A 26,227-nucleotide genomic window follows, 5' to 3' on the forward strand; every position below is an offset into this window, starting at 1 on the left:
TGCAAGTTTAAAGAGGGAGTGGGGTGGCATGGTGGGTAATTTTTCACCTAATAATCTGGAAAAAGCTCACCTAAATGAGCTTATCAGATTATAATAAGCTGGGCTCCAGATTATAATAAGTTGCTTCAATAAGTTGTATGTTTCTTTCAGCTTACTTTCAATAATCTGGATTATAATAATCCCAAGCTGAAGAAACAAGGCCTTAATATCACATTATCTCTTTTTTTTCTCTAGTTTTCTTTCCCTCTTCGTTTTCTCTCTGTATTATTGGATTGCATGGTAGTGTTTTCAACTCCTTTTTGATATGTTGACTTTGTAAACAGCAGTCTTTTTGAAACGAAAGGAGAGTATGTAGCTAGAGCTACATTTTTGAAGAGTATGCTACACGCACTTAAAGAAAATCTTTACATTCAATCTCTGTTGGTGGTTACCGAAAATCAAGATTCAACCGTAGCATGCCACATTAGTTTTCTTTTATGGTTGTACGATTTATTGTACGTGCATTATTTTTCTATTTTAAATATTTTATATCAGCTAGAAAGGAAGCCTGCCTAAATACGCCGGTAATTTATTTGTTTTTTATGAAAAGTATATTAAACGAAGTCATATATCATCATATTCATGATAAGAATTATCGATTGAGTTATCTCTACTACTTAAAAATTCCAGATTGGTGATGGTGAAGCCAAAGCAGACATACGATCCAACGTAGAAACGTACGTCGACACGCTTGGAGAAAAAAAAATAAAAAAAGAAGTACATGCGATACGGAACGGAAAAAAGCGTAAAAAGGGTCGACGCCACGCGACCCGCGCCCCGTCCCGCGTCCCTCGACCGCGCCGCCTCCTAGCCGCCGTTGCCCCTTCCTCCGCGCGACCGCGCACCCTCCATCGCCGCCGCCCCACGCCCCCTCCTCGCCGCCCTCGACCGCCGACGCCCCGCGCGCCCTCCACCGCCGCCGCCTCCTCGCAGCCCCGCGCGCCCTCCACCGCCCTCGACCGCCGCCGCCTCCTCGCCGCCCTCGACCTGCGCCGACGCCCCTCGACGCCCTCGACCACCGCTGCCTCCTCGCCGCCCTCGACCGCCGATGAATCCTAGACCCGCGCCCTGCGTCCTGCGTCGCGCACCGCCCTCGACCGTCGACGCTGCGACCCGCGCCGCCTCCTCGCCGCGCCCCGCGCCGCCCTCAATTGCCGACGAACCCTAGACCCGCGTCCCGCGCCGCCCTCGACCGCCACCGTTGCGCCTCGCAGCCGATATCTCCCACCCGCGTCGCTGCTCGCCGGCTGCTTCGTCGATCTGCTCCGTGCCGCCCGAACAACCACGACTGCGCCACCGGGAGACCAACGGCCGCCGTTGGCTGCTTCGCCGATCTCCTCCGCGTCATCGGGAGACCGATGCCCGCTGCACTTGGCTCACTCTCCCCAATCCGCGCCACCTCCGCCGGTCACGATCGCCACGGAGGTCGATCCGTCGCCTCCGCCTCCGTCCTCAACGCCACAGTCTCCCTCTATAGGTACAGTTCCCCTCCTGCCTCACCCCAACCCCCCCCCCCTCTCTCTCTCTACCCAACCCTAATTACTCGGCCCGCAGTCCATTGCCGGGGTAGGCCTTGCCGCTCGGCCCCTCCCTTCTGCCACATGAAAATCTGCTCAATTTTTTTTTACCAGTGAAGCATGTATATCATAAAGGTGCTGAATATAGTAGAGAATCAGATGTCATAATTAGTAGAAAATCATACATTGGCCCAATATATATAGCAGAGGTCCCAAATTAACTTTTCAGTCAAACAATTGCAATAATCGAGTACCATCGCTCAATATCTGGAGTGGTTTGGCTGTGTACAACCGATCGGATGTAGAGGCTGGGTTTATCCCATTTTCTAAAAAAAAAAAAATCTGGAGTGGTGCAATCTCCCCCGAAGCACTATAATGCTTGCCTGATGAATTATGTGAAGAATCCTCTGAAGTAGTGGCACATCAACCTTCTTCGCTTAACTGGAACAATAGAACAGCAATGGGATTTTGTCAGTTTCTTCAGACATCGGCCAACATTGTTCACTTCTGTAAAATTGCTAATCATGGTTTATTTTAAGTTTATTACTTAGGATTAGCAGAAGTTAATTTATTGGACTGCTTCAAAGTGAGCCGCCTGGTGTGTACAAATTTGCATAAAACTGAATATGAAGGAGCGCAAGTCATGAACTGATTGATGCTCCAGGAAAACAATAACAGCAATTAACAGTTTCACTCTCCCTAAAAAAAATACAGCAACTAACAGTTTCAGAGGCCCTCCTTTATGTTCATGAATCAAATCAAATTGATTATTTATCCAATTTATATATCTGCATAATTTGTCTCACAATGATCATGACATTCAAGTTATTGCTGCTTATTTCTGTATATTTAAACTGTTGTCGCAGATAAAAACCAGACTTTTTGCTTTCATCATGCAAAGAATAATTTCTTTTATTCTTTACTGCTCCAATGATACTTCGGTTATTTTTCTACTTAGTCAAGTTCTTATAAAATTTGGGAATGCATCTCTGTTGAACCCGGCTGACCTGACCCTGCAACAACGCCTCACCAACCGTCGCTTATCTCCGCTTGGACAACATAGTCAACTGCCATCTGCTCATTTCACGGTATAACCCAGCATTTTTCCCATCCTTATTTATTTTCCTCCTCTCTTCTGATCTTGTGAGATTTTTTTCTTCATCTCCATTGTGCGTATGTCTCTGCAATATTCTTTGAGTACATCTAGATTCACGTAGACCTTTGATCCAGTATCCTGTGACATGTCCAATTATATATTTTGGGTACCATGTAGATCAGTTATTAATTCTACGACGCCAGAAAATTACTGGGCTTCACATTGAAAGGCTATAAATATTATTCTATTTCTTCCCTCTCATCTTAATTGTGTGTGACAAATACTTTGTGTCATGACTGGTCCTTAGCTAGATATAATTAATGCATGGAATGCTTGATTGGTTCATGAACTAGCCTTAAATTGCAGTCAAGATCCATCCATGTGTTACAAGCAGATGTTTCGTGAATACTTTTGCTAAGCTCTGTACTGTTCTTAGCTCGATGACTTTTGCTATGCTCTGAATACTTTCACTGTTTGCATATACACTATCGCTAGGAGAGGATCAACTGTATCTATTGTTTGCGGAACAGATATGGCATAGCGTGTAGATTTTGATGCTATCACATTTCGTCTTCAGTTTGATTAATTAACCATTCCCCTGGGACCATTGCTGACTGTCCTATAAATGACTATACTGACATATTCTCTGTTGCTGAAAAGAAAAAAAAAATCTTGCTGACATGGTCTTCTTTGCAACCTAGAATGGTCAGTTTAGGAACCTGGAATGTTGTCCTTGCACAACTAACGAAGTAATGATATGGTCTTGATTTGCAGGATAAGGAGACTAGGAGAGTGATAGGGAGGATCTGCTACTTCTTTGCCGGATCTGCCACTTCTTGCAATCAGCAAACATACGTAAGAAAGTGCCTTTAGCTAATTGATCTCTTCAAACTCCTATCTAAACATGAACAATAAGTCCTCGGCCTTGAGTGATTAGGGAATGTCATATATATAGCATTTGAATGAACTTAGCTTCAGTCTTAAGACTCTTGGTGCGATTACAAACTCTGAACTCAAGTGGAGAACACCTCTCTTTTTAGGTCAACATTCTGAATCTGCATTGGCAACATGCAGGCATCTTTGAAGGGTCTCAATGGGTCTATGAGGGCACCAATTACACACTAATAATTTAGCATTTAAGCTGTAGGAAGCCTGTCGATCTCCTGTCATGTATACAGAAATAGGAGCTTTGAAGTCTTGTGCATCTGAAGCCCAGAATACATGAAGCTCCTATGCTGAGTTTTTATCATCACTATGAATTTCTAAAGATGCCCTGTACACTTGAAAGTTCACTGCTGAATTTTCGAGCTTTTACTATTGTTCTAAAATTCTTGAGATGTACTATCAGGAGTTGAAAGTTGAGTGTCTCACTCCATTGCATCTTGTTTTTAAGATACTTAAATAGAGGAGCAATTAGAACAATGAGATGCCATTCAATCGTTTGAACTATTTTGTCACGTGAGGAAACCTGGGGAGTAGTTTAATATTCATTTTTGTTCACCATGTTCTCTCTATTTTTGATCTATCAAACAGATGCATAATAAGATGCTAGCCTCGTCATCAATGAAACGTATGCACTGCATATTTCTGTTGGTTGTTTCACAAATTCATAATTTTTGATCTATCATCTCATTTATTTTCAGAAATGGATAAGATTGTTGGGGCTCCACAACATCAAGTACAAAATCAGGTTAGCCATGTGCATGTTATTGACTCGAATGATGCACTCTTTGCATGCTAATTTCGCCCATGTCTTCCTTTCTTATGCCCTCTTGCAAATATATATATTTTTTTGAGAAATTTAACGATTTACTATTAACAAACGCCCGATTATTTTTTCTTTTTTAAAATGTGATCATTTTGCTCATAAAATGTGACCTATTTTAAGCAAGCCATGCTTTAGTTCCTTTTTAAAAAATTACATTCAAATAACAGTGCATTAGCACAAAAATGTGCCGTTGTCTGCTGGGCTCTTTTTCTCTCAAAGGTTTAGAAGTGACAAATTAAAAATCTTGGACCATTGAAGTCATGCTTGGAGGATGATCCCCTGGTCAACGACGTAGTAATATGCCCGTGCATCTTGTTCTTTAGATACAGATCTTAGCTAGGATTTGGGATGAAAGCAAAAAAAGATGCGTTCACATGTATAAGGGTCACAGAGGACCAATTAGAACAATCAGATTTATATCCCTGGGATTCATGTTCTGGGCAGAAATTCTGTATAAATCTGCAAATATTATTTTATACCATATTTTGAAATTAGATAGGATGTGGAACTTCCTGCTACTATTGGTGTTTCAATAATCTGTATTGGCAATACAGTTGTTCTCATGGAATATGTTTGCATCTATTCATATAATCTCTTGTCCAATAATTTTATGTACCTTTCTGGGATATATTGTGATGTAACTATAGCAGTTGTTCACTGATTAATACACCTTCTAGGTCTGCACTTTGAATCTTTATGTGGACTTCCACCAACTGAACTTGGCCACTAACTGACTAACTACGATTTTGAATGGTATTGATTGGATGTGTGATGGAATCGGTCACATTTTTGTCCTGTACAATATGAGTGTGATGTGTGAACTGTTAGATTTTTGTGATTTGATTACTGGCACAATGTGATGCAATTGGTTGAACTTCTTTGTCATGTGTGGAAACTCGGGGAGAATTTGTTTGTCTATATTTTATACACGCTTGTAAAATTTAATTGTGAATTGAGATTGTAAATATGGTGCTCTGGAAAAAAAAAACTACAGTTAGCCATGGATTTAAATTAATACTCTCCGTTTCATATTAGAAGTCGTTTTGATTTTCTGCAGTCAAACTTCTTAAAAGTTTAATTAAGTTTATAGAAAAGTCTATGTACTTAGTACCTATTCAACATTTATTTAATAAAAAAAGTGGGACCCAACTATCATACTCTTCTTCCCCTCTTTCTCTCTCTCTCTTCTCTCTCTCGCTCTTCCTCTCTATCTCTTGCAGCGCGCACGGCAAGGACGGGCGGTGGGCGTGGGCGGTCGGCGAGGACGGCGGTGCGGTTGTCGACGCTCAAAGCGGCATGCACAGCGCGGCGGCAGGAAGGCGTTCGGCGCCACGGTCCGGGAGGGAACAGCGGCTGCGAGGGACACGGAGGCAACGATTGCACGGGACGCAGAGGCGGCGGCGGCGAACTCCGCCTCCAGCCGCCGCCTTCGCCACCGGTCGGGATGGCGCTCGGGATGAGGGTGGTGGCTGATGGAGGAGGAGGCTGGAGGCGGAGCTCGGGATGAGGTGAGGCTACGGCGGTGTGGTCGGCTCCGCAAGCACGGCAGAGGAGGCGAGGCGACGGCGGAAGAGCGCGGCTACGGAGGAAGTGAGGCGAGGCGGCGGCAGCGACGGCGTCGACTTCTTCATCGACAACGGCCCGGTCGACCACTACGACGACCTCGCCAATCGCATCCATGACCCCGATGGATCTCCGATGCCGTTGCCCCTGTCCAGGAGCATCTCCGATGGCTTCCCCGTGCTGTAGAACGCGAAGTCGAGCACGGACTGGATCCACATCATCTCGGTGCAGTCGCTCGCCGTCACGTTGAGCTCCGGGAAGGTGTCGGCCATGATGGCGATGAGGCCGGCGCGTGTGTCGAGGTACAGGGGCACGACGACGTGGAGGAAGGCGTCACTGGGAAGGGACGGCGCCACGCGTTGCCACTTGATGAGGAGGTTGGTGGTGGACTGGTTTCTTGAGCGGTGGACGGTGAACACCGTGACGGTGGCTGGAATAGGGACAAGCCGGAGCTTACAGGACAAGACGATCCCAAAGTTTCCGCTGCCTCCGCCTCGGATGGCCCAGAAGAGGTCCGCCTTCATGGCGGCCCTGTCGAGGAGCCTCCCCTTGGCGTCCACCATGGTGGCGTCGAGGACGTGGTCGGAGGCGAGGCCGTGCTTCCGCAGCATCAGGTCGAAGCCGCCGCCGCTGAGGTACCCACCGATGCCGACCGTCGGGCCAACGCTTCCGGGGAACCCAAGGCGGGAGGTCTTGTTGGCGATGGCGTAGTACACCTCGCCGAGCATTGTGCCGGAGCCGACCCACGCTGTCTGGCCACGGACGTCGGACGTCGACCACCCGCCGCCGCCACCGCTCGACCTGCGTTGATGGCCCGAGAGAGAGGGGGAGAGAGAGAGAGAGACAAGTGATAGAGTATATATGAATTTATATAAATATTTCCCATTGCAACGCATGGGCACCTAACTAGTAATTATAAAAGAAGAAAATATTTATACCGTGAAATAGACCATATACTTTGATATACTAAATGTTAATGTCTATCATATTCAAACAAAAATCACTTTGCCACTGTTATATGTAAACTCACCTATAACCATCCTTCGTAAACATAATATGGATTTTGATTTTTTTTTTCATTCTTTTATTATACATCTCGTTCACATATACATGTTCATGGGTAATATACAAAGGAATAGTTTATATTGCCAAATTATTTATGCTAATTGTTAACACTGTTTACATGAGAATGGCATAATGCGGTTTCTTATGACATTTTCGATTGTACACATGTATGCATGTATGTTACCTAGCAAGTATTAGTTTCTTGTACATACATACTTTCTCATGTTTTTTTAACAAATATTTTTCTCTCACAGGGATAGGCTGTGCGAATGTGTATTCATAGGGTGGGTGTGCACACGTGTATATGAACGTCTACGTTTGCCTTTTACATCATTATAAAAATAATAATTTCAAAAAAATTGGCAGGATAGCGTGAAGTTGAGCCACGATGGCATGGCTTCTTCGACAGCCTCTCTAGGAGTGGTCGCTACATGAAGAAAACCGTAAGGCTCCAAAGAAAGGAACAGAAAACCTGGATCATATACACCTTTTTTTTTCTTTTGATATCTCTTATATATGTACGTATGTAGGGAAGGATTAGTTGTTTTTTAGTAGCGAGAGATTACATGAATAGATCTAATCTAATGGTTTAAAATAATAGATTCACTAGTTTAAGTGTAAATCGATCGATAGCTAGATGTTTTGCTTTTCCCTTATATTTTTTCTTAGATTTTCTCTTATTTATTACAACATTATGTGGCATCTTAGAAGTATTTGAGTGGAGTGTAGGACCGCTATTGTTTGATGGTTGCTCGCTTGGCTGTGTTCTTAAGTCCATGTTCTCAACCCCACTCTCTCGTTTACCGCGCGCACGTTTTTCAAACTGCTAAACGGTACGTATGTTACAAAAGTTTTCTATAGAAAAGTTGCTTTAAAAAATCATATCAATCTATTTTTAAAATTTTTAAGCTAATAATTAATTAATCATGTATTAATCCATTGCTCCGTTTTCTGTGTCGGAGGACCTAAGAACACAGCCTTAGTATCAATCCTTTATTTTTATTTTTGGTGCTTGATGAGACACATGCCTGTGCACGGATACCTCATAAGCAATATGACTTGACAATTGATGGATAGTACTTTGTATATATAACTTATATACATAGAGATTAGTGGGAATATACTATTGATATATTGGCTTATTCGTGATTGACAAGTATGTTTAGTATATAAGTAATCTATTTAAGGTTGAATTCTAAATTGCTTACGGGTTGGATATTTTAGTATTGATTAGATTCATATTTTAGTATTGTGAGGCTTACATTTAACGTTGAGTTCTAAATTGCTTATTTATCATGTAAGCCTTAAATGCCCCTAAAAAATTATTTATTTATTGATGTAAAGCCTGAAAATTTATTTTGATAGTCTCTTTACCCATTCCATTAGTTAATCATGATTTTTCCATTTTTTTTCAAAGTGACTATACCGCCCGTCTCATGCTTATGTGCTAGTTTAGTGACAAAAACAAAGCTGGACCACAAATTTGAAATATTTCAAAAATTTTCAAATCAAATTTGATGAAGTTTGTACACAACTTTCATCAAAATTTACCCAAATAAAAATTAATTTTGTTTTCTAGTTGAAACTCTTGTATGGATTTAACAAAAAGTAAATAAAATTGTTCAAATTGAAATTTTGTTTTTCAAACTGTGGATCAAATAATTTTGTACCATTTGATTTTATTACAATTAAAAATTTCCACATTAAGATTTATGAAGTATGTAAGAGATTAATGTAGTTATTTTAAAAGAAGTAGCTAATGATCAAGTAACGAAATGGATATAGATGAGAGTAGGGTTTGCAATTTCGATAACCACCAAAATTGCGTGAATTCTGGTGTTTTGACCAAAATGATTTAAAATTTTATCATATTATGATTGAATTTGGATAAATTTTAATCAAATTCTTAAATATTGGAAAAAGTCCGAAAATTGCAGGGGAGATTTGTGCTTGTCGGCGTTGTCCAAAACTACTGAAATTCCAAACACTGGATGAGAGATAAAAATGAACACTTGGAAACATAATGGAAATGAGGCAAAATTCAGGGGCCAGAAAATTCTCTTAAAATATGCACATGCAGACTTTGGGCCTGTCACCAATTCAATCTCTTCCCTCTCCTTAAATCCGTGGCCCAATCCGAACAGCCCAAGCAGCTCATCCAACGGAGAAACAGGCCGGCGCGCACACCGAATTGGACCGAAATCACGTTGCCCAAATCCGAATCGGCCTCGAATCCCCGATCCAGCTCCTACTCCAGACGATTGATTTTCTCTCTCTTTTTTTTTTCTAACTGCAAATTCAAACTTCGCCGCCGATCGCAACCTCCCCTTCTCTACCGCTCGCCGCCGGCGCCATCATGGCCATGGCGGGGAAAGCGACCGCCTTCGACGTGCTACGCGGCCTCAAGCGACGCGTCGACCGCTGCCGCCGCCAGTACGCGCCGTGGCTGCCGTGGAAGCTCGACGAGGCCTTGAGCGTGGGCGTCAACCCGACCCTCTCCCTGCTGCTGGACATGCTGCTGCTGCCGCCGCCGGCGCCGGTGCCGGGCGACGAGCTGGGCACCATCAAGGGGGCGCTCTACGAGCTGGAGGATCTGCTCGACGACCTCGACGAGCACGCCGGCGTCAGGCGCCGACCCAAATTTTGTTCATCATTTGGTACTGCGATATGATATTGTCGATTGGCCGCCCCACGTGGAAGGTTAGTTGGATTTAAGAATTTGCTAGAAAACCTTCGCACGTTTTTTTACCCCCTAAAACTTTTAGATTTGTGACTATTAGATCGTCTCAAGATTTTTTCATGAAGAGAAAAAAGTTGCTAGAAAAAAAAAATTTACAAGTGTCATGCTTAAGATCCCAGTGCTAAGTTTTAATAAGTTTATTGTAGTTGCAGTTACAGTAATTCTACTTCAATCATGTTATAGTTACATCTGAAAATTTTTGACCAAAAAACTTGTGACGTTTTTTAAGCCCCTTTCTCCCCTCCACTTCACATGACAAAAAAAATTGGCGTACTTTTTAGCATTTCACTATCAAATTACATATTGGGAACTCAAAGTATTTCAACTGATAGGAGCAATTTTTGCAGGAGACATTATTCTGGTTATCAAGTCCACTACTCTTGCATTCAACTGTAGCCCATAGATTGAATATAGTCAGTACAAAATTGAATTTTGTGGCTGGAAGTTTTTCCTTGTTTTTGAAGCGAAATAATGATGCTGAATTCAAATTACATTATCAACACGCTAATCCACAACACGAGAAATACAAGGAGATGGTAGAAGTTAATGGAGCCACAATCATTGGAAGGGATACTGAGAAACAATATTTAAAAGATTTGCTCTCGCAAAGTAATCCTGATGACCTATCAATCCTTCCTATTGTTGGCCTTCCAGGTTTGGGTAAAACAAGTCTTGCCAGGTTAGTTTTTGAGGATAAGGAAGAAGGTTGGGACTTTGATCTTAGGATATGGATTCATGTCGACGACAATTTTGACCTTGAGAAATTTGCAGTGTGCATTATCTCGGAAGCTAACAAATTGATGAAAGGAAAATTTTCTCACATTCTCAATAGATCAGATTGTCCAAGCTACTTAAAGTTTAAGGATTGTATTGAAGAGATTCTTTCTAGTAGTAGCTGTTTAATTGTTCTAGATGGTCTATTATATGCAAACGAACACTGGTTGCCTGATCTGAAGTATGTGCTGGGGGAGACTAAACATAAATGTACAAGATTTATAGTGACGACTTCTAGTGAAGAAGTTGCACAAGTGATGCACACTGTTCCATCCTACAAGTTAGGCGGTTTATCTGAAGATGATTGCTGGACTTTATTTTCTGAGAAAGCATTTGGAAGTAGGGATGCAACAATTCATTCATGGCAGACAAAGATTGGCAAGGCGATTGTAAAGCGGTGCATGGGCATGCCTATATTAGCTCAATCTCTTGTCTGATGGTGCAGAATCAAGACATGGAAACTTGGCTTGCTGCAGGGAATGATGAATTGTGGGAACTAGTGGAAAGACATTCCCTTGAAAGGGAAGTGTTCTCATCATTCAAGCAGATATATTACGACATGTCCTTGATGTTAAAATCATGTTTCTTATACCTGTCAGTCTTTCCGAGAGGATCCGACATAGATAAGGATGAACTCATTCGTCAATGGATTGCATTAGACTTGATTAACTCTAGCAGACATGGGACCTTACCTGCATTTCTACACGGGGAGATGTTCATTGAAGCACTTGTATCAAGATCATTTCTTCAAATTGTCAACACATCCTTAGTAAGTTGTTAAATATTTTTTCGGTTATAATATTTTCCTGTTTTTTCATGAACAATAAGCTTGGTTAGCTTGTTACTGTTGCAATATTGGTGGTTGCATGTTGTGCTTACACTAACAAGAAAACATATTTTTTGCAAGTAATGTATATTCTTTTATTTTTCACATCTTCTGAGTTTTTGGTCAGGCTTATTACATGTTTAAGTGTTCAGTTTGGATTGTTATTATGATAAATTGTTGGCCAACATCTAATATGAATTCGATACTGACAGATAGTTCTGATAAACTGACAGTCTTCTTTTTTAGGTTACCGAGAAGAAATGCAAGAACCCTCCTCCTACCATTCTTAAAGTGCACGGCTTGGTTTACGATTTTTTGAGATATATTGCAGCGGATGATATATTTACTTTGGATTATGCGAAATCACCAAATATTTCTGTAAGAAATCAACCTTTCCGGTATGCAGTATTAACTAATTACAGTTGGCAAGCTAAAATGCACGAAGATTTCATAGCCAAGGCCAAGGCGGCAAAAGCAGCAATTTTCAGAAATTGTGAGGCAACAATGCCTATTGCGGATATATTCCCAATACTAAGATACTCACGTCTCTTGGATCTCAGTGGATGCCTCTTTCAAGAATTACCTACTTCTATCGGTGAATTGAAGCATTTGAGATATCTCAACGTTTCGTTCTTCAGGATAACTGAACTTCCCAACGAAATGTGCTGCTTGCGAAGCCTTGAGTATTTGGATCTCTCAAAAACATGCATCGAAGTTCTGCCCTTGTTTGTTGGAGCTTTTGATAAGCTGAAATACTTCAATCTACATGGATGTGGCAAACTCAAGAACTTGCCCCAAAACATTGGTGATCTCAAGAGGCTAGAACACCTCAGCCTGTCATGCTGTCCTGAAATCCGTGAGTTACCTTCATCTATCTCCGGTCTTGATGAACTTAAGTTGCTCAACCTATCAAGTTGCACCAAGCTTGAGCTACTGCCTCATCAGTTCGGTAACTTATCCTGTTTAGAGAGTCTTGAGATGGCAGGATGCTGTAGTCTTCAGAGATTACCAGAATCGTTTGGTGGCCTCTCTAAGCTCTGTTCTTTAAGCTTAGCAAGTTGTTCTAGCCTTCAACGATTGCCAGATTATATTGGTGAGTTGTGTAGTTTAGAGTACTTGAACATTTCACATGCTCACCTTGAGCTACCGGATTCACTGACCAAGCTCCAGAGCCTCCACATAGTGAACTCATAGTTTGTGATCAACTGAACTAATGAGGGACAATCTCAGTTGAATGGGCAATAGCAAGAGGTGAATCTGACTGAAGAGATTGGGTGTTGTATATGTATGCACTAATGTGTTTTTCTTGTAACCTAGTGGAGCAATTTACTGCCAAGAAAACCATGAAATTCAGTATACAAACGGACAGTTTAACACTGTTGTATATATATTTTAATGAATGTGAAACACGGTGATGGATTTTGATCCCTCGAGGTGACATACCTTTGTTTCTTAGTACATACCACCTAAATAGTTATCTTTTTTTAAAAAAAATGATAAGATAGATTAATATAAGATATATCACTCCACAACACATGCAAGTTCAAATTTGACTTACACAAATTAAAAAAAAAGCACCCAATGCAACATAATCCTCCTCAGCTTAACTATCAAGTTGGTTAGGAATTTTTTTCTTGGATCAAAGTTTGGTGCTCATGTTGCTACGATTTTGCAATGTAAAAGTGAAACCGAGTGAAATCAATTGGTCAGGCTTACCAGTTCACTCTGAATCTGGGTTTGAAATTTCGGTTCGAAATTTCAGAAATTTCACCCCCACCGGCATGCTCAAATCTCGCCCAAAATTTTCGAATTTTTGCAATTTTTTTGTGAATTTGGTCAAATTTTATTCAAATTCATTCAAATTTTCAAATAATTTCGCTAACCCCGGCATAAAATCCAATTTCGAAATTTCAAACCCTGCTCTGAACTAGTCTGAACGAAGCTTACATCTAATGCGTCCCAAACTCACACTTCACACCTCGCGCCCCATCGATCAACCTCTCTCCCGCCAACGCCCAAGTCCCACCTATTAATCTCCTCTCCTCTTCTGCAACCCGCGAGCTCATCCCGCAACAATGGCGCCGCCTCGCCACGCCCGCCTCGTCGCCGCCACCATCGCCGTCCTCCTCTGTCACCTGCCGCGTTCAGCTGCGTCACCGTCGTGGTCCGACGCGGCCGTCTCGCCGCCGTCGCCGTCGCCGCAGCTGTGCCCGATGATGCAGCAGCGGAGCGTGCTGCCGCCGCGGGTGTCGGAGCTGCCGGCGAGCCCGTTCACGGCGAAGGCGGCGTTCGTCCGGTACTGGAACCGGAAGGTGCACAGCAACCGCCCGCACCCGGCCTTCTTCTTCGCCAAGCTCTCGCCGCTGTCCGCGCCCGACGCCGCCGCGTTCTCCACCCTGGCCGCCGCGGGGCAGCTGGGATCCAGGATCCGCGCGTTCTGCGCCGCGGCGTCGCTTCTCTGCCCCACGACGCCCGGGTCCTCGTGGTCCAAGTCCTCGTCCGACGGGGATGGCGCCGCCGCGGCTGCTGCCCCCGCCGGCGGCGGCGGTGGCGGTGGCGGTGGCGGTGACGGCGGCGCGGCGCCGTTCAAGAACTACGAGAACGGCAACTTCAGCAGCTACGGCAACAGCGGCGGCGGCGGCGCCGATCAGTTCGCCGTGTACTCGAGTGGGCAGAGCAACGGCGGCGGCGGTGGCGGCGGCGGCGTCGACTCGTTCCGCCGCTACGGCAAGGGGTCGCAGGGGCGGAACGACTCGTTCACGAGCTACGAGGCGGGGGGCAACGTCGGGACCTCCAGCTTCACCTCGTACAACGGCGACGCCACGGGCGGCGCCGGGGGCTTCTCCTCCTACGCCGGCGACGCCAACACCGTGGCCGTCTCCTTCGGCAACTACGACCACACCGGGAACGGCCGGTCCCGCGAGTTCTCGGAGTACACGCAGGACGCCAACACCGGCGAGGAGAGCTTCGCGGCGTACGGCAAGACGGCGAACGGCGCCGCCGAGTCGTTCAGGACGTACGGCAACCACTCCAACTCGATCGCCACCGGCTTCGACAACTACGGCGACAGGGCGAACGGCGCCGCCGACGCGTTCTCCTCCTACGGCGCCAGCGGCAACACGCCGGAGAACACGTTCAAGAGCTACGCCTCCGGCAGCAACGCCGGCGTCGACGACTTCAAGGGGTACAGGGACGACGCCAACGTCGGCAACGACAGCTTCACGTCGTACGCGAGCAACGCCAATGGCGCCGCCGCCGGCTTCGAGAGCTACGGCAAGTCGGTGAACCCCGGGAGCGTCACGTTCAAGGGCTACGGCCTCGGCTCCAACCCCAACCACCGCATCGGCTTCGCGCGCTACTCCGGCGACAACACAACATTCAAGGCGTACTCCAACGACGGCGTCGAGTTCAAGGAGTACCAGAACATGTCGAAGATGGAGGTGTCCAAGATAGAGGCGGCGGCACGCCGGCCGCCGCTGCGGTGGTCGCCGGAGCCGGGGAAGTTCTTCCGGGAGCGTGACCTCGTCGCCGGCAACCGGATGCCGATGCCGGACATCGCCGACCGGACGCCGCCACGGGCGTTCCTGCCGCGCGACATCGCCGCGAAGATCCCGTTCGACGCGGCCGCCGTGTCGGCGCTGTTCGGCGCGGCGCCGGGCACGGCGATGCGGCAGGTGGTGTCGTCCACGGTGGCCGAGTGCGCGCGCCCGCCGAGCCGCGGCGAGACGAAGCGGTGCGCGACGTCGGCCGAGGACGTCGTCGACTTCGCCGTGGAGATGCTCGGCGACAACGTCGTGGCGCGCGCCACGGAGTCGACGGCGGGCGGCGGCGGTGACGTCAGGCTGGGCAGGGTCGCCGGCGTCCCCGCCGGCGGGAACGTGACGCGGTCGGTGTCGTGCCACCAGAGCTTGTTCCCGTACCTGGTGTACTACTGCCACTCGGTGCCGACCGTCCGCGTGTACGAGGCCGACATCCTGGCCGTCGATTCCAACCAGAAGATCAACCATGGCGTGGCCATCTGCCATCTCGACACGTCCGATTGGAGCCCGAATCACGGAGCCTTCATCGCGCTTGGTGGAAAACCCGGTGAGATGGAGGTGTGCCATTGGATCTTTCAAGGGGATATGACTTGGACAGTAGCTAATTGATATACACACTGGATTGACTTGTTTGTGTTTATTCTGTTCAAAGAAAAGGAAGATTTTGACATTATTTTTTCTTTTTTGTTTTGAGAGTGCACACATCAAACTATGAATTGTATGGTCTCTTTTTACAGGGAAAAAGGTTGATCCTACCAAATTCATATGTTTCATCATGCAAGATGGGGAATTTGTTTGAGTCATTGTGTTTGCCTATGATGACATGAAAAGGATGTATAGACTTTGGGTGTTCTAAGTTTGTCCAACTCCGTTTGAAGGTGTGAAGCGTGTGTATAAGCATTGTCCTTAATATATATTTGATGTGATAACAAATACTCCCTTTGTCCCAAAATATAAATATTTTTTGGTTATTTAGAAAATACTTAGGTAAAGGAAAAATATTCACTTACAATAATCTCATTGGTTGAATTTTAAATTTTGATTTGCTTAGATTACCCTCCGAAGAACATGATTTGCTGAGAAAGTGTACATTTTTTGTGTATTGTAATTAGTGTATCAGGAATGCTCATATTGTGGTAACATATCTGTCTCATAATTTAGATTTATTGCTAAAATTTGCTATTTTTTTAACAGATGGAGAACAAACTATAAATCCTAGAAATGCCTCACAAGTGGGTACAAGACACTGGGAAGATTTTTAATGTAATCCGAAATTCACAGCAATAGGTCCATAAAAAAAGGCATTTTAAAGAAAAACAGTCTGGTTCAAATTCAAATTGCGCACTCTCTTAATTATTCAATCGGGAGTGCATACTCACTAAAACTTTTTTTTAAAGATAATGGAATAACATTCCGGCCTTTGCTCAAAGAGCTATAGCCAATTATTACAATCTAATACTCTAGAAGAGTGTAGTTCAACAAAACATCAAAGACATCGAAAACAACCACCAATGTTTAAAGAGATAACAAACTAAGATAAGGAGAAACATTTATTAAAGTCTATTTGTGAATCTCCATCCATAATTGGTAAAGAGTTGCATAACCATCGTCTCAAGCTTCTAGCATGCAACTTTTATGAACTCACCATCTTCATTAGACCTTTGTAGTTGAGCCCAGAGCTGGAGCCAGTACGTTGCCCTGAAAATTACATGCATATATGTAATAGATGGTGATTTGTCAAAAACCACATTATTCCTGCACAACCACAGAGCCCAACATATAGCAGAAGCTCCTACGAGAATAAGCTTGCACTCACTCAAACTTCCCGAAGATTTTTTTGGGGTTAAGAATGTTATATATGCATACTGTTAATCAAATGTAAACTGGTAAAGTAGATGGATTGGTAAAAGTGGTGGTTTGAAAGCACCTTGTGCATGCTCAAGCAAATATATGTAGCACCAGGAGTGCAGCTTGTTCGCTTATCCTCACCTAAAACCTAGCGATGGAAGTGTGAACATTCATGTTGGGGTTAAGTTGACGGTCAATTGGCAATCTTCTATATTTCTTAATTATAGTTATCAAAAACCATTTCAGAAAACAGTAGTTTAGGTGCAGATTTGAGTGGTAAGATTAACTATGTATGGACCATTAATATGTAAATGAAGGTACAGAAAATGTGATACAGATGCGTGAACCGTTAAAGGCTGCTAACCAAACCAAATATAATTTACCACTACAATGTTTCATTATATTTAATTGACAATGTTGACCGGATGTTGCTTTAGTTTGAACTCTAATATCTGTTGAATTGTTTAATTATGATAAACGAGGTTTGAACATTTATATTTACCGCGAAACATACTATATATAGTAATATAATAATTTTAAATTTTTATAAGCTTATTTATAAAATAGGATTTGGTTAAACCAAAACAAGGAAAAATAAAAATGGCCAAGTATTAACGGAGGCAGATTAGCTGAAATTAGTGCACTACGACTGGGCTTATTAGGCCTTCATACTACTCCAGAATATGAATAAGTTCACTTTAGGTCCCTCAAATTGTCGCCGAGTCCGAAATTCTTCCCTTAAGCACAAAACCGGGTATAAAGCATCCCCCAACTTACAAAACCGGTATAAACAAGGTCCCTTGACAGTATTATCCCCTGGTTTTGGTTAACGTGGCGTCTATGTGGCTCCTTGGACTAGATATTTGTCTCACATGCCATTGACATGTCGATTACATGGTAATTCGATGCCAGAAAAAGAATAAAACCATGGGATTCACATGTTAGTTACACACACAAAATAATAAAACATGGTGAGCCCAATGTGGCCCCACATATCATCATCACTCCTCCCTCCTCTCTATCCCCTCTCTCTCCTCCCTCTCTTCTTCCTTATCCTCCCTCCGACCTTCTTCCAGCAGCATGCCGCTGTTGGGAACCGCCTCCACCGCCTTGGCCCCGAGCGCACCCCCAACATGGATGAAGAGGCGGGTGACATGGTGCTCCTCGAGCTCCGTGAGGCGTGTGGTCGGCGCTGGTGGATTAGAGGGGTGGCGGAGAGAAGAGGGACGATAGTGGAGAGGGCGCCATCCTAGATCTACGCGGACAGGAAAGACGGGAGGCGGACCGGTGGGTGGGCAGCAAGGAGAACAATAGAGAAGGCAAGTGAGACGGGTGGTGACCTCGGCGAGGTGGGGAGACCATGGCTGTCGTGAGGGCGGTGCTGCACTTCGACGTCATCGACGGTGTTGGGGTTGGCCGAGAAGGGCCACGGAGGATACGAAGCGTCTTTGTCTTGAGCTCCCCCGCTTGGTGGCCCAAGCGGCAAACATCTTCCAGGAGCTCGTCCGCCGCTGTTCGCTCCTCATGCCATCGCTCCACTCCGCTTCGCCTGTTGCCCCTGTACGCTGCCCAACGCCGCTCCACACTTCTTTTTGTAGTGTAGAGAGAGACGATATAGAGAAGAGGGCAGGAGTAGGAGGTGGGGAGGGTGAGGAGCTCACCCGTCGCCCGCCGCCCCTCTGCTCCGCCCATCCCTCCTCTGTGTCGCCTACCACTACTCCGCCCTTCTCCTTGCAATGCACGGGAAAGATGAGAGGAAGGAGTGAGGATGACATGTGGGGCCACACGAGCCTCACCATTTTTTTAATTATTTGGTGTGTAGCTAACATGTGAGTCCATGGTTTTTTTTTCCGAGATTGAATTGCCACGTAAGCGTCACATCAATGCCACGTGGGACAAAGACCCCATCAAAGGAAGAAACACGTAGGCGCAACATTAGCGAAAACCAGGCACAATACTGCCGAGGAATCTTGTTTACATGGTTTTGTAAGTTGGGGGATGTGTTGTATCCGGTTTTGCTGTGCAGGGATGAAATCGGTCTGGGCGACAAATTGAGGGATCTAAAGTGAACATATTCCTCCAGAATACTACTAGTTCTGGGCGTCTTGGGATGCTGTGTGGGCTGGAAGAGATGGTCCAGGAATACTTGGTCCATTCAGTATGGGCTTTAAGGCGACTCTGACAAGCATGAGAGTCCATGATAGATCGTGAGCCGGGATGGATACACGTTGCAACTGACTTGGAGGCCCATCGTAGTTGGGCAGGAGAGGGGTTGAGCCGGGATGGATACACGTTAGCATTGGTTGGGCAGGAGTCCTGGCCAGCGCGCTTTGAGCTTTTCCGGGACAAGATTTTTGTGTTTTTCAGTTACACATGAGTCGGGTAGAAGGAATTGCCCCTTGTAATAGGAACATTTTCATTTATACCTACTCTTTAAATCCCAAAATATAATATGCAAAAAGTGACCGACACAACTTTAAAATGACACCATTACCAAAGTATGAAAGTATTTGTCAAAATAAGTGCTTCCAAACATATGTAAATAGTGATAAAAAATATTAACAAATGTTAAGCGGTAGGTTATAATGGATATATTAATCCTACCAAATTTATGTGTAAATACAGCTTATATGTAGAGAGATAAAAAAAGAGAGATGTTGTTAAGTCAAGCAGTGAGGGGAACCGCTTTCAAGGGGTATAAATTAAATGATACAAAAATTAATTAGGGGGTTAAGTGCTCCACCAAAATTATTTAGGAGGGTGTACATAGACGGTAATATGTGCTAAAGAATCACATATTATGTATGGTCAAAATGGAACCACTTATGTTTTTAATCCCTACTTCAAATACTTGATTTCTCTGATAGCTGGGCTGGCTGACTCACCTTGCCGAGTCGATGTGTTTGCCCCTATATGCAATCAATTTTTTTCGATGTTTCATAATACAAAACGTGTATGTATACATGCAATTGACTAGCACATCCCTCTTCCTTAAATTTATTTTTTAAAATCCTTCATCTTAATATCTCTAATTCCATTAGATGTATATATGAATTATTATTATTGAGATGATCCAAACAAGAAAGTGATAATAATTCATTTCTGGTCTTTGTGTTTATGGTGGTTATACCTTACAACACTGTACTTGCCCTGGCAGAGCCAAAATTCCCCCATCGCTCCACCCATGAAATGTAATGGGGCAACAATTTTTTCTCATCCCCTCCTCCACACGAAGAATTTGTCCACGTGAAGCCTCCGTCACCGCATATATATAGGAAACATACTTATCAATGGCAATATGTTTGCATATGTAATTTCGTTAATTTTAAGATATACGAACCTATTTTTTTCAAAAGTGCTTATAGGGGTAGAGTGTGCAAGCGTGTATTTATAGGGGTGAGTTTGCATGCATGTTGTACTGTTTCGGAAAAACAACACCACCACTGTTGCAACATGAAGCGTTATTTTCGAAATAGTAATAATAAAAAATAATATCAAGAAGAGGAGGCTTCAACTATATACGTGGCGATGTTACCTAAGTTCTTCTCTCTCAAGAGTCAAGATTGATCCATATCAAAATAACTGGCCACATCTCCAACTTTTCTAAACGGATCTCTTCATTTTCTTATACTCGTACAACTGCTAGCTAGCTAGGATCGATCATAGTGCGTATCACGTGCACAATTTTCTTTAGAAACAACACCAAAAATGAAGGACAAGAGCGTCGATTGACTTGGACCCTTGCTTGGTGAATTGGTGAGATACCTCCTACTTTTCTATATATCCGCGTGGTATATTAACAATATATAAAAGTCAGTATCACTGATTCACTGTGTTTATACACGGAACTGACCCGCAAGTACGTACGAACAACGTGAGATAATTAAAAGACCTCTCCAATAATTGTGTACCTAGAAAAACAAATCCGCGGTTCACAAGTGCCACCATCGCTGTGCTTGGGGGTGGACGTATGAAAGACTGCTTCTAGAAAGTTTTGCGCCAAAGGCAGTCGGATGACCGACTCTGGAAATATACATATTAATTTTCACATATATGATCATCTATTAAAAGTTCTATTTCGGGAAACGGTCGGTTAATTAGGTTGATCGTTTGTGGAAATCATGGTATTAAGGTGATTGGCATAAGCGAACGACTCTAGCTAGAAAAGTCTTTTCTTAGAGCAGGAACAATAGCAAACTAAAAGCCAGTTATACATACATATGGAGAAGATAAAAGAAAAAAAAAGATGAGCAGCGGGTAACAGGTGTGACTATATATTAATAGTGTAGGACTCCCTCCGTTTCACAATGTAAGTCATTCTAGCATTTCCTACATTCATATCTAGACATATATATCTATCTAGATTTATTAACATCCATATGAATATGGGAAATGCTAGAATAACTTACATTGTGAAACGGAGGAAGCACATATTTATAGGTAGCTATTGTATAAATTGGCTATAAATAATTTGGAGTTAGCAGTTGGCTATACTATTAAACTTGCTCTTAATATAGCCTCCTGTTCTTATATGTTTCCTTCGTAACTCTTTGGTAATCTACTAAAAGCTTAAAATGCCGAGCATCAAAAGTTGTTCACATCGTTCTATACGTACTACCACTCCGCCTCGCCACCTCCTATTATATCCTCCTATATATATATATATATATCGTAACGTGGATTTTCTCATCACTCTATCTCTTCACTCCTTTGTCAGCCTCACCACGCTAACCCTAATATATCACCACAAGTGAGGAAGAGAAGTGGCCAAAGCTGTCATCAGATTAGGGATAACCCATGGGACAACCTGGATCTAAACACCCCCTAGTTTCTTGGGTTTCTTGTGTGTTTTTTTGGTATGGGTATTTCGAATATTGTGGCGCTGTGTTTTTGCTCAAATTCTATACCGATACTTAAAAAAAGAAGACCCTAATAGTCTAATTAATGGTGGTGGCCGAATGTGCCTTTTACATATCACCCCCTAACTTCCTAATACTCCCTCCGTTTCACAATGTAAGTCATTCTAACATTTCCTAAATTCATATTGATGTTAATGAATCTAGACATATATATCTATATAGATTCATTAACATCAATATGTATGTGGGAAATGCTAGAAGTCATTGTGAAACGGAGGAAGTATTATATAACAACTAAATCATCTAAATAGTTAATCACATATAAGATTAACTTAAGGTGAGTATTCCATATTTATAAAAGGTGGAAAACATATTCCATGGAAAATATATTTTTATTTTATTTGAGGCAATATTATGATATTTTGTCTTTTTATCCATAGCGAAGCACGAGCATTTAGCTAGTATGTGAATAAATCTGGATCGTGCAAATAATTGAGTGCGTTGTGTTTTTTTATTTTGTATTCGGTATGCGAAATTAATTGTTTATTGTTCATTGTGAGTACAAATATATAGTTTTGCACAAGTAGTCAAGCCACCACATGCGAAAATATTCTTTTTATAGACGGTTTTCTCAATGTATCCCCTATGGAAATTCTGCTTCAGACGCGGCTATCAGCCCATCTATGTAAAGGCAAAGTTTTCTAAGCATTTTATTAGTGATTGTTGGCACCATTAGTGATGAACAATCAAGAGAAATGACGAGGGCATGCATACCATATCTCTTATACCACTAATGAAGAGTACACAAAGAGAATCATGTTACATCTATAGATGCAAGCACCAACCCCCATATCCCCCAAATACTCCATCCAATACACACAGATATGCCAACTCATCAAATTAAGAGTTGAACCTGTCTAATCAAATTATGATATGATCAAGGTTTCTCTCTTACTTCCTATTAGCATTGATTGCGCACAACTCATTGATCATCTCCCTCACTACAACCCATGATGATCCTCCTTCATCCACAGCCTTCTTAGCTAAAGTCGACAGCTTTGCAACATTCTTAGCAGCTTCTACCCCCACCTTTCCTAACATCAGCTCCGTCACCACCCTTGAGATCTCCTCATGTGTAACCAAACCTCGCCTGAGACTATTGCTCGTCCAAACCATAACCGCTATCTTCATATCATCAATTAAGAATCTCGCATTGAGCGGTTGGTCAAAATTCATTGGCCAAACTGCTAGTGGCACACCAGCCGTGACACTCTCAAGCACAGAGTTCCACCCGCAGTGACTGAGGAAACCTCGCACACTCTTGTGTTGCAAAATTTGGGATTGATCAACCCAATCCCTTACCACTATCCCCTTTCCCTTGACGCGTTCTTCGAACCCTGGGCCGAGGTCGATGTCTTTAGGGCTTACGACCCATATGAAGTCAACCTCGGCCCTCTCCAACCCTTTGGCGACTTCCTTGAGCTGTACTTCTGGGATCACCGCTAGAGTCCCGAGCGCAATGTACAGTACCGACTGGCCGGCAGCCGCCTTGTTGTCCAGCCACGCCATCCATGAGGGCCGGGTAGCGGCGGGCGCAGATGCGGGCTGCGCAAGGCAGAGTGGACCGATGGGCCAGGCCCTAGGCCCAACATGTTCGTTCCAGAACTTGATGTAGGGAGCCTCTAGGCCATGGAACGTGTTGATGATCAAGCTATGGCTTTCCTCGATGGACTTCCCCATCTTCGCGTCCAGCTCCATCATCGCCACGAACGCCGACGAGTCCCTGAACGTCAGCATAAGCTCCTCCACCGACAGCTTGACTTGCGGGAACTCCGGCATGGAGAACGTCGTCGCCGGCGGCCCGCCACCGCCGCCGTTCTCGTCGTCGTCGTCGACGGCGTCCCTGGGCCGCAGGACGGCGAACGGGTCTTGGCGGACAATCAGCTCGCGCATGACGTGCGCGAACGTCGAGGTGCCAAGGAAGGACACCTTGGGGACGCCGAGCACGGCCGCGGAGTCGTTGGTCCAGTGCAGGAACGCGTCGGCGACGAGGAAGCTCGCCGGGGGCCGCATGGCGGCGACGGACGCCTCGAACCGCGGCCGCAGCAGCGACGTGGACTCCGCGAAGGCGACGAACGACGCCATGGACGTGAGCCCCTCGGCGCTCTCGGCGCCGCCCGGTGATGCTGCGTCGGCCGCGGGGAACGCGAGCTCGACGACGGCTAAGTCGTCATCGTCGTCGTCCTCACCGGCGCCGCCGCACGTCGACAGCCCATCGCGGACGAAGGCGGCGTTGCCCGGGGTGGTGAAGAAGGTGACGGCGGCGAGGCGCTGGTGACGGAGGTAGTTGACAAGCTGTATGAGCGGGATGGTGTGGCCCTTCGCCATGAACGGAAAGATAGCGAGGTGAGGGAGGTGGCCATGGCTTGCTGATGTGGTGAGAGTAGCAGAAGCCATGGTCTCAGAAGTGGAGTGAGTGAGTTGCAGAGAGCTTTTCTCGGTGTAATAGACTACTTCGTATGGATTAATGGATACCACTACGGCGGCATGTGATGAGTTATTACATGTTAATAGTAGTTACGGAGTATTAGGCTATCCCAACCCTCAATATCATCTAGTGTCCATAGTATTTAATACATTGTTATATAAGAAAAAAAATATGATGTGGCAAGAGAGTTAATGAGAAGAGAGGTAAAAAAATGAAGAAACCATTTCTCATGCAAGAAACCATATCTACACAAGAACCAAGAATGAAAATAAGATGATAAGTGGATAAAATAGGAGAGAATATAGATGATTGGATAAAAATTTAATTTGAAGACACCATCCATTGAATAGATAGTTTCTATGTATAGTGTCTATATAACATAACAAGTATCGAAACTACTAGATGGGTTTCTAGGTTGGAGATGGCCTTACAGTGACTACATACGCTGATGCGCAAAATACAAGAGCAACAGCAAATGGATCTGGACGGTTTCATTTGTTTCCCTATAAATCAATGACGGTCAGTCAGATTGGATTAATCATTGACGACACCGACAATTCTTACGGAGTTTGGTGGTTGTTGGATTCGTAGGAACTAGTCGTTACAAGTAAGCTCGTGTTTTGCATGGGCTATGGCTATTATTTTTTGTTGAAAGCAATATGTCTGGAGTTTGGACGTGACTATGACGAGAGATCGTACACTGGATTGCCACAACCAGCGATCTCAATCTCATATCAAGTTGTTACTAGTACACCCAAAAATGTATGTATTTTTTTCTTCTTATAGAATTTTCTCTTAAATTACTAATCCAAATTATGATCGGATTATACCATTGGGTTTATAACAATTAAATCTTTATAACAAGATCTCATATCTCATATGTTTATATTTTTTAGAAAAATACAAATTACTTTTTTTAAAAAATCTAAATTACTTTTAGATTCCATTAAATTACTTCTTAGTCTTAAAAGTAAATTTAATAAAGCGTGAAAGTAATTTACATATATTGTAGAGGTAGCTTAAAACAAAAGTAAAATAAATTATTACGACATTAAAAGTAAATATATTGTGGGGGTAAAAACATAAGTCTATCAGAAATAATGAGGCAGTTCTTAGGTGGTGTTTGGATCCAGGGATTTAACTTTAGTCTCTGTATTTAGACACTAATTTAGAGTATTAAATATAGACTACTTATAAAACTAATTACATAAATGAAAGCTAATTTGCGAGACAAATTTTTTAAGCCTAATTAATCTATAATTAGAGAATGTTTACTGTAGCATCACACAGGCTAATTATGGATTAATTAGGCTCAATAGATTCGTCTCGCGAATTAGTCCAAGATTATGGATGTGTTTTATTAATAGTCTACGTTTAATATTTATAATTAGTGTTCAAACATCCGATGTGATAGGGACTTAAAAGTTTTAGTTCCATCTAAACAGGGTCTTAGCCTTCGACTTGCCGTTCGCGGCGGTGGCCTCCCTTCTTCTTCTTCTTGGATAACCTATTGGTTCAGGTTTAAACACAAGTTATAAATGCAAATATCTCAGAGGTATAATAACCCTTGTGAAATGCAAATATCTTGAAGTTCTGTGAGAGTTTGCTTACGGCTAAATCCAGAAGCGCGCGGTTGGTGCTATAATAAACCTTTATTTTCCAGAACACAGACGAGTTAAGGTTTTTCTTTGCTGATATGTTCACTGTAAAATGACTAAATAAATTTGTCACTGTAAAATGTGCTCATTTGGTGTAGAGTAAATATATGAGTGATAAATGAGAAACGGTTTGCATGTCCAGCTTACTGTTCTTGTTAAACTTGTGATATCTATTTTTTTCCTTGATAATTTTACCATATCATCCTTACAATCATTGGTAAACAGTCTCAAGAGATAGGAATAGGATTGTTCTGCTATCCAGCGAAGTTCCGATTCCCAAGTTTAATTTGGTCCTCGGCTGAAGAAAAAAAACACGCTACCAGTTCCTCTGAAAATAAATTAGGATGCAAGGAAGTTTTATTTCTGATGTTTTCATGTACTCCCTCCATTTGAAAATATGGGCATGTTTGTTACAGCTCCAACTTCTAAATTTAGCTCCAGGAGTTA

The 26,227-nt window shown here is 43.6% G+C and overlaps 4 protein-coding genes across 9 annotated transcripts; 2 read left to right on the forward strand and 2 right to left on the reverse strand.

Moving 5' to 3' along the window:
• The first annotated feature begins 792 nt into the window (after nucleotides 1-792).
• Nucleotides 793-7,761, forward strand: LOC107277727 (uncharacterized). 6 transcript variants are annotated; one of them, XM_015756691.3, is made up of 6 exons: nucleotides 793-1,516; nucleotides 2,515-2,644; nucleotides 3,427-3,507; nucleotides 4,296-4,342; nucleotides 7,303-7,332; nucleotides 7,415-7,761. In XM_015756691.3, the coding sequence occupies exons 1-6, from the start codon at nucleotides 1,398-1,400 to the stop codon at nucleotides 7,422-7,424; spliced, it is 417 nt and encodes a 138-aa protein (XP_015612177.1). In that variant the 5' UTR covers nucleotides 793-1,397; the 3' UTR covers nucleotides 7,425-7,761. The 6 variants fall into 6 exon arrangements, with proteins under 6 accessions (XP_015612177.1, XP_015612174.1, XP_015612179.1 ...); XM_015756688.3 differs by having other exon boundaries at nucleotides 7,420-7,761; XM_066304199.1 differs by having other exon boundaries at nucleotides 825-1,516; nucleotides 2,620-2,644.
• LOC112936367 (berberine bridge enzyme-like Cyn d 4) lies at nucleotides 5,710-7,051 on the reverse strand. Its single transcript, XM_026020177.2, has one exon. The coding sequence runs from the start codon at nucleotides 6,877-6,879 to the stop codon at nucleotides 6,073-6,075; it is 807 nt and encodes a 268-aa protein (XP_025875962.1). The 5' UTR covers nucleotides 6,880-7,051; the 3' UTR covers nucleotides 5,710-6,072.
• Nucleotides 7,762-13,011: 5,250 nt separating the features above from the next.
• Nucleotides 13,012-15,687, forward strand: LOC4346754 (BURP domain-containing protein 14). The gene has a single exon (NM_001422730.1). The coding sequence runs from the start codon at nucleotides 13,464-13,466 to the stop codon at nucleotides 15,534-15,536; it is 2,073 nt and encodes a 690-aa protein (NP_001409659.1). The 5' UTR covers nucleotides 13,012-13,463; the 3' UTR covers nucleotides 15,537-15,687.
• Nucleotides 15,688-22,395: 6,708 nt separating this feature from the next.
• Nucleotides 22,396-24,157, reverse strand: LOC4346755 (UDP-glycosyltransferase 90A1). The gene has a single exon (XM_015755645.3). It carries the CDS (start codon nucleotides 24,089-24,091, stop codon nucleotides 22,586-22,588), a length of 1,506 nt encoding a protein of 501 aa, XP_015611131.1. The 5' UTR covers nucleotides 24,092-24,157; the 3' UTR covers nucleotides 22,396-22,585.
• Between the last annotated feature and the right edge of the window lie 2,070 nt (nucleotides 24,158-26,227).

Source organism: Oryza sativa, chromosome 9, assembly GCF_034140825.1.
Source record: "Oryza sativa Japonica Group chromosome 9, ASM3414082v1".
Taxonomy (NCBI): domain Eukaryota; kingdom Viridiplantae; phylum Streptophyta; class Magnoliopsida; order Poales; family Poaceae; genus Oryza; species Oryza sativa.

What these genes read in the sequence shown, in the direction of transcription:
- LOC107277727 (XM_015756688.3), top strand. Translation starts at nt 1,398, where the DNA reads ATGCCCGCTGCACTTGGCTCACTCTCCCCAATCCGCGCCACCTCCGCC. An exon ending in GCCACAGTCTCCCTCTATAG is followed by an intron (nt 1,517 to 2,514) that starts GTACAGTTCCCC and finishes TTTTCTACTTAG; the next exon opens with TCAAGTTCTTATAAAATTTG. An exon ending in TGCGAATGTGTATTCATAGG is followed by an intron (nt 7,333 to 7,419) that starts GTGGGTGTGCAC and finishes TTGGCAGGATAG; the next exon opens with CGTGAAGTTGAGCCACGATG.
- LOC112936367 (XM_026020177.2), bottom strand. Translation starts at nt 6,879, where the DNA reads ATGCGTTGCAATGGGAAATATTTATATAAATTCATATATACTCTATCA.
- LOC4346754 (NM_001422730.1), top strand. Translation starts at nt 13,464, where the DNA reads ATGGCGCCGCCTCGCCACGCCCGCCTCGTCGCCGCCACCATCGCCGTC.
- LOC4346755 (XM_015755645.3), bottom strand. Translation starts at nt 24,091, where the DNA reads ATGGCTTCTGCTACTCTCACCACATCAGCAAGCCATGGCCACCTCCCT.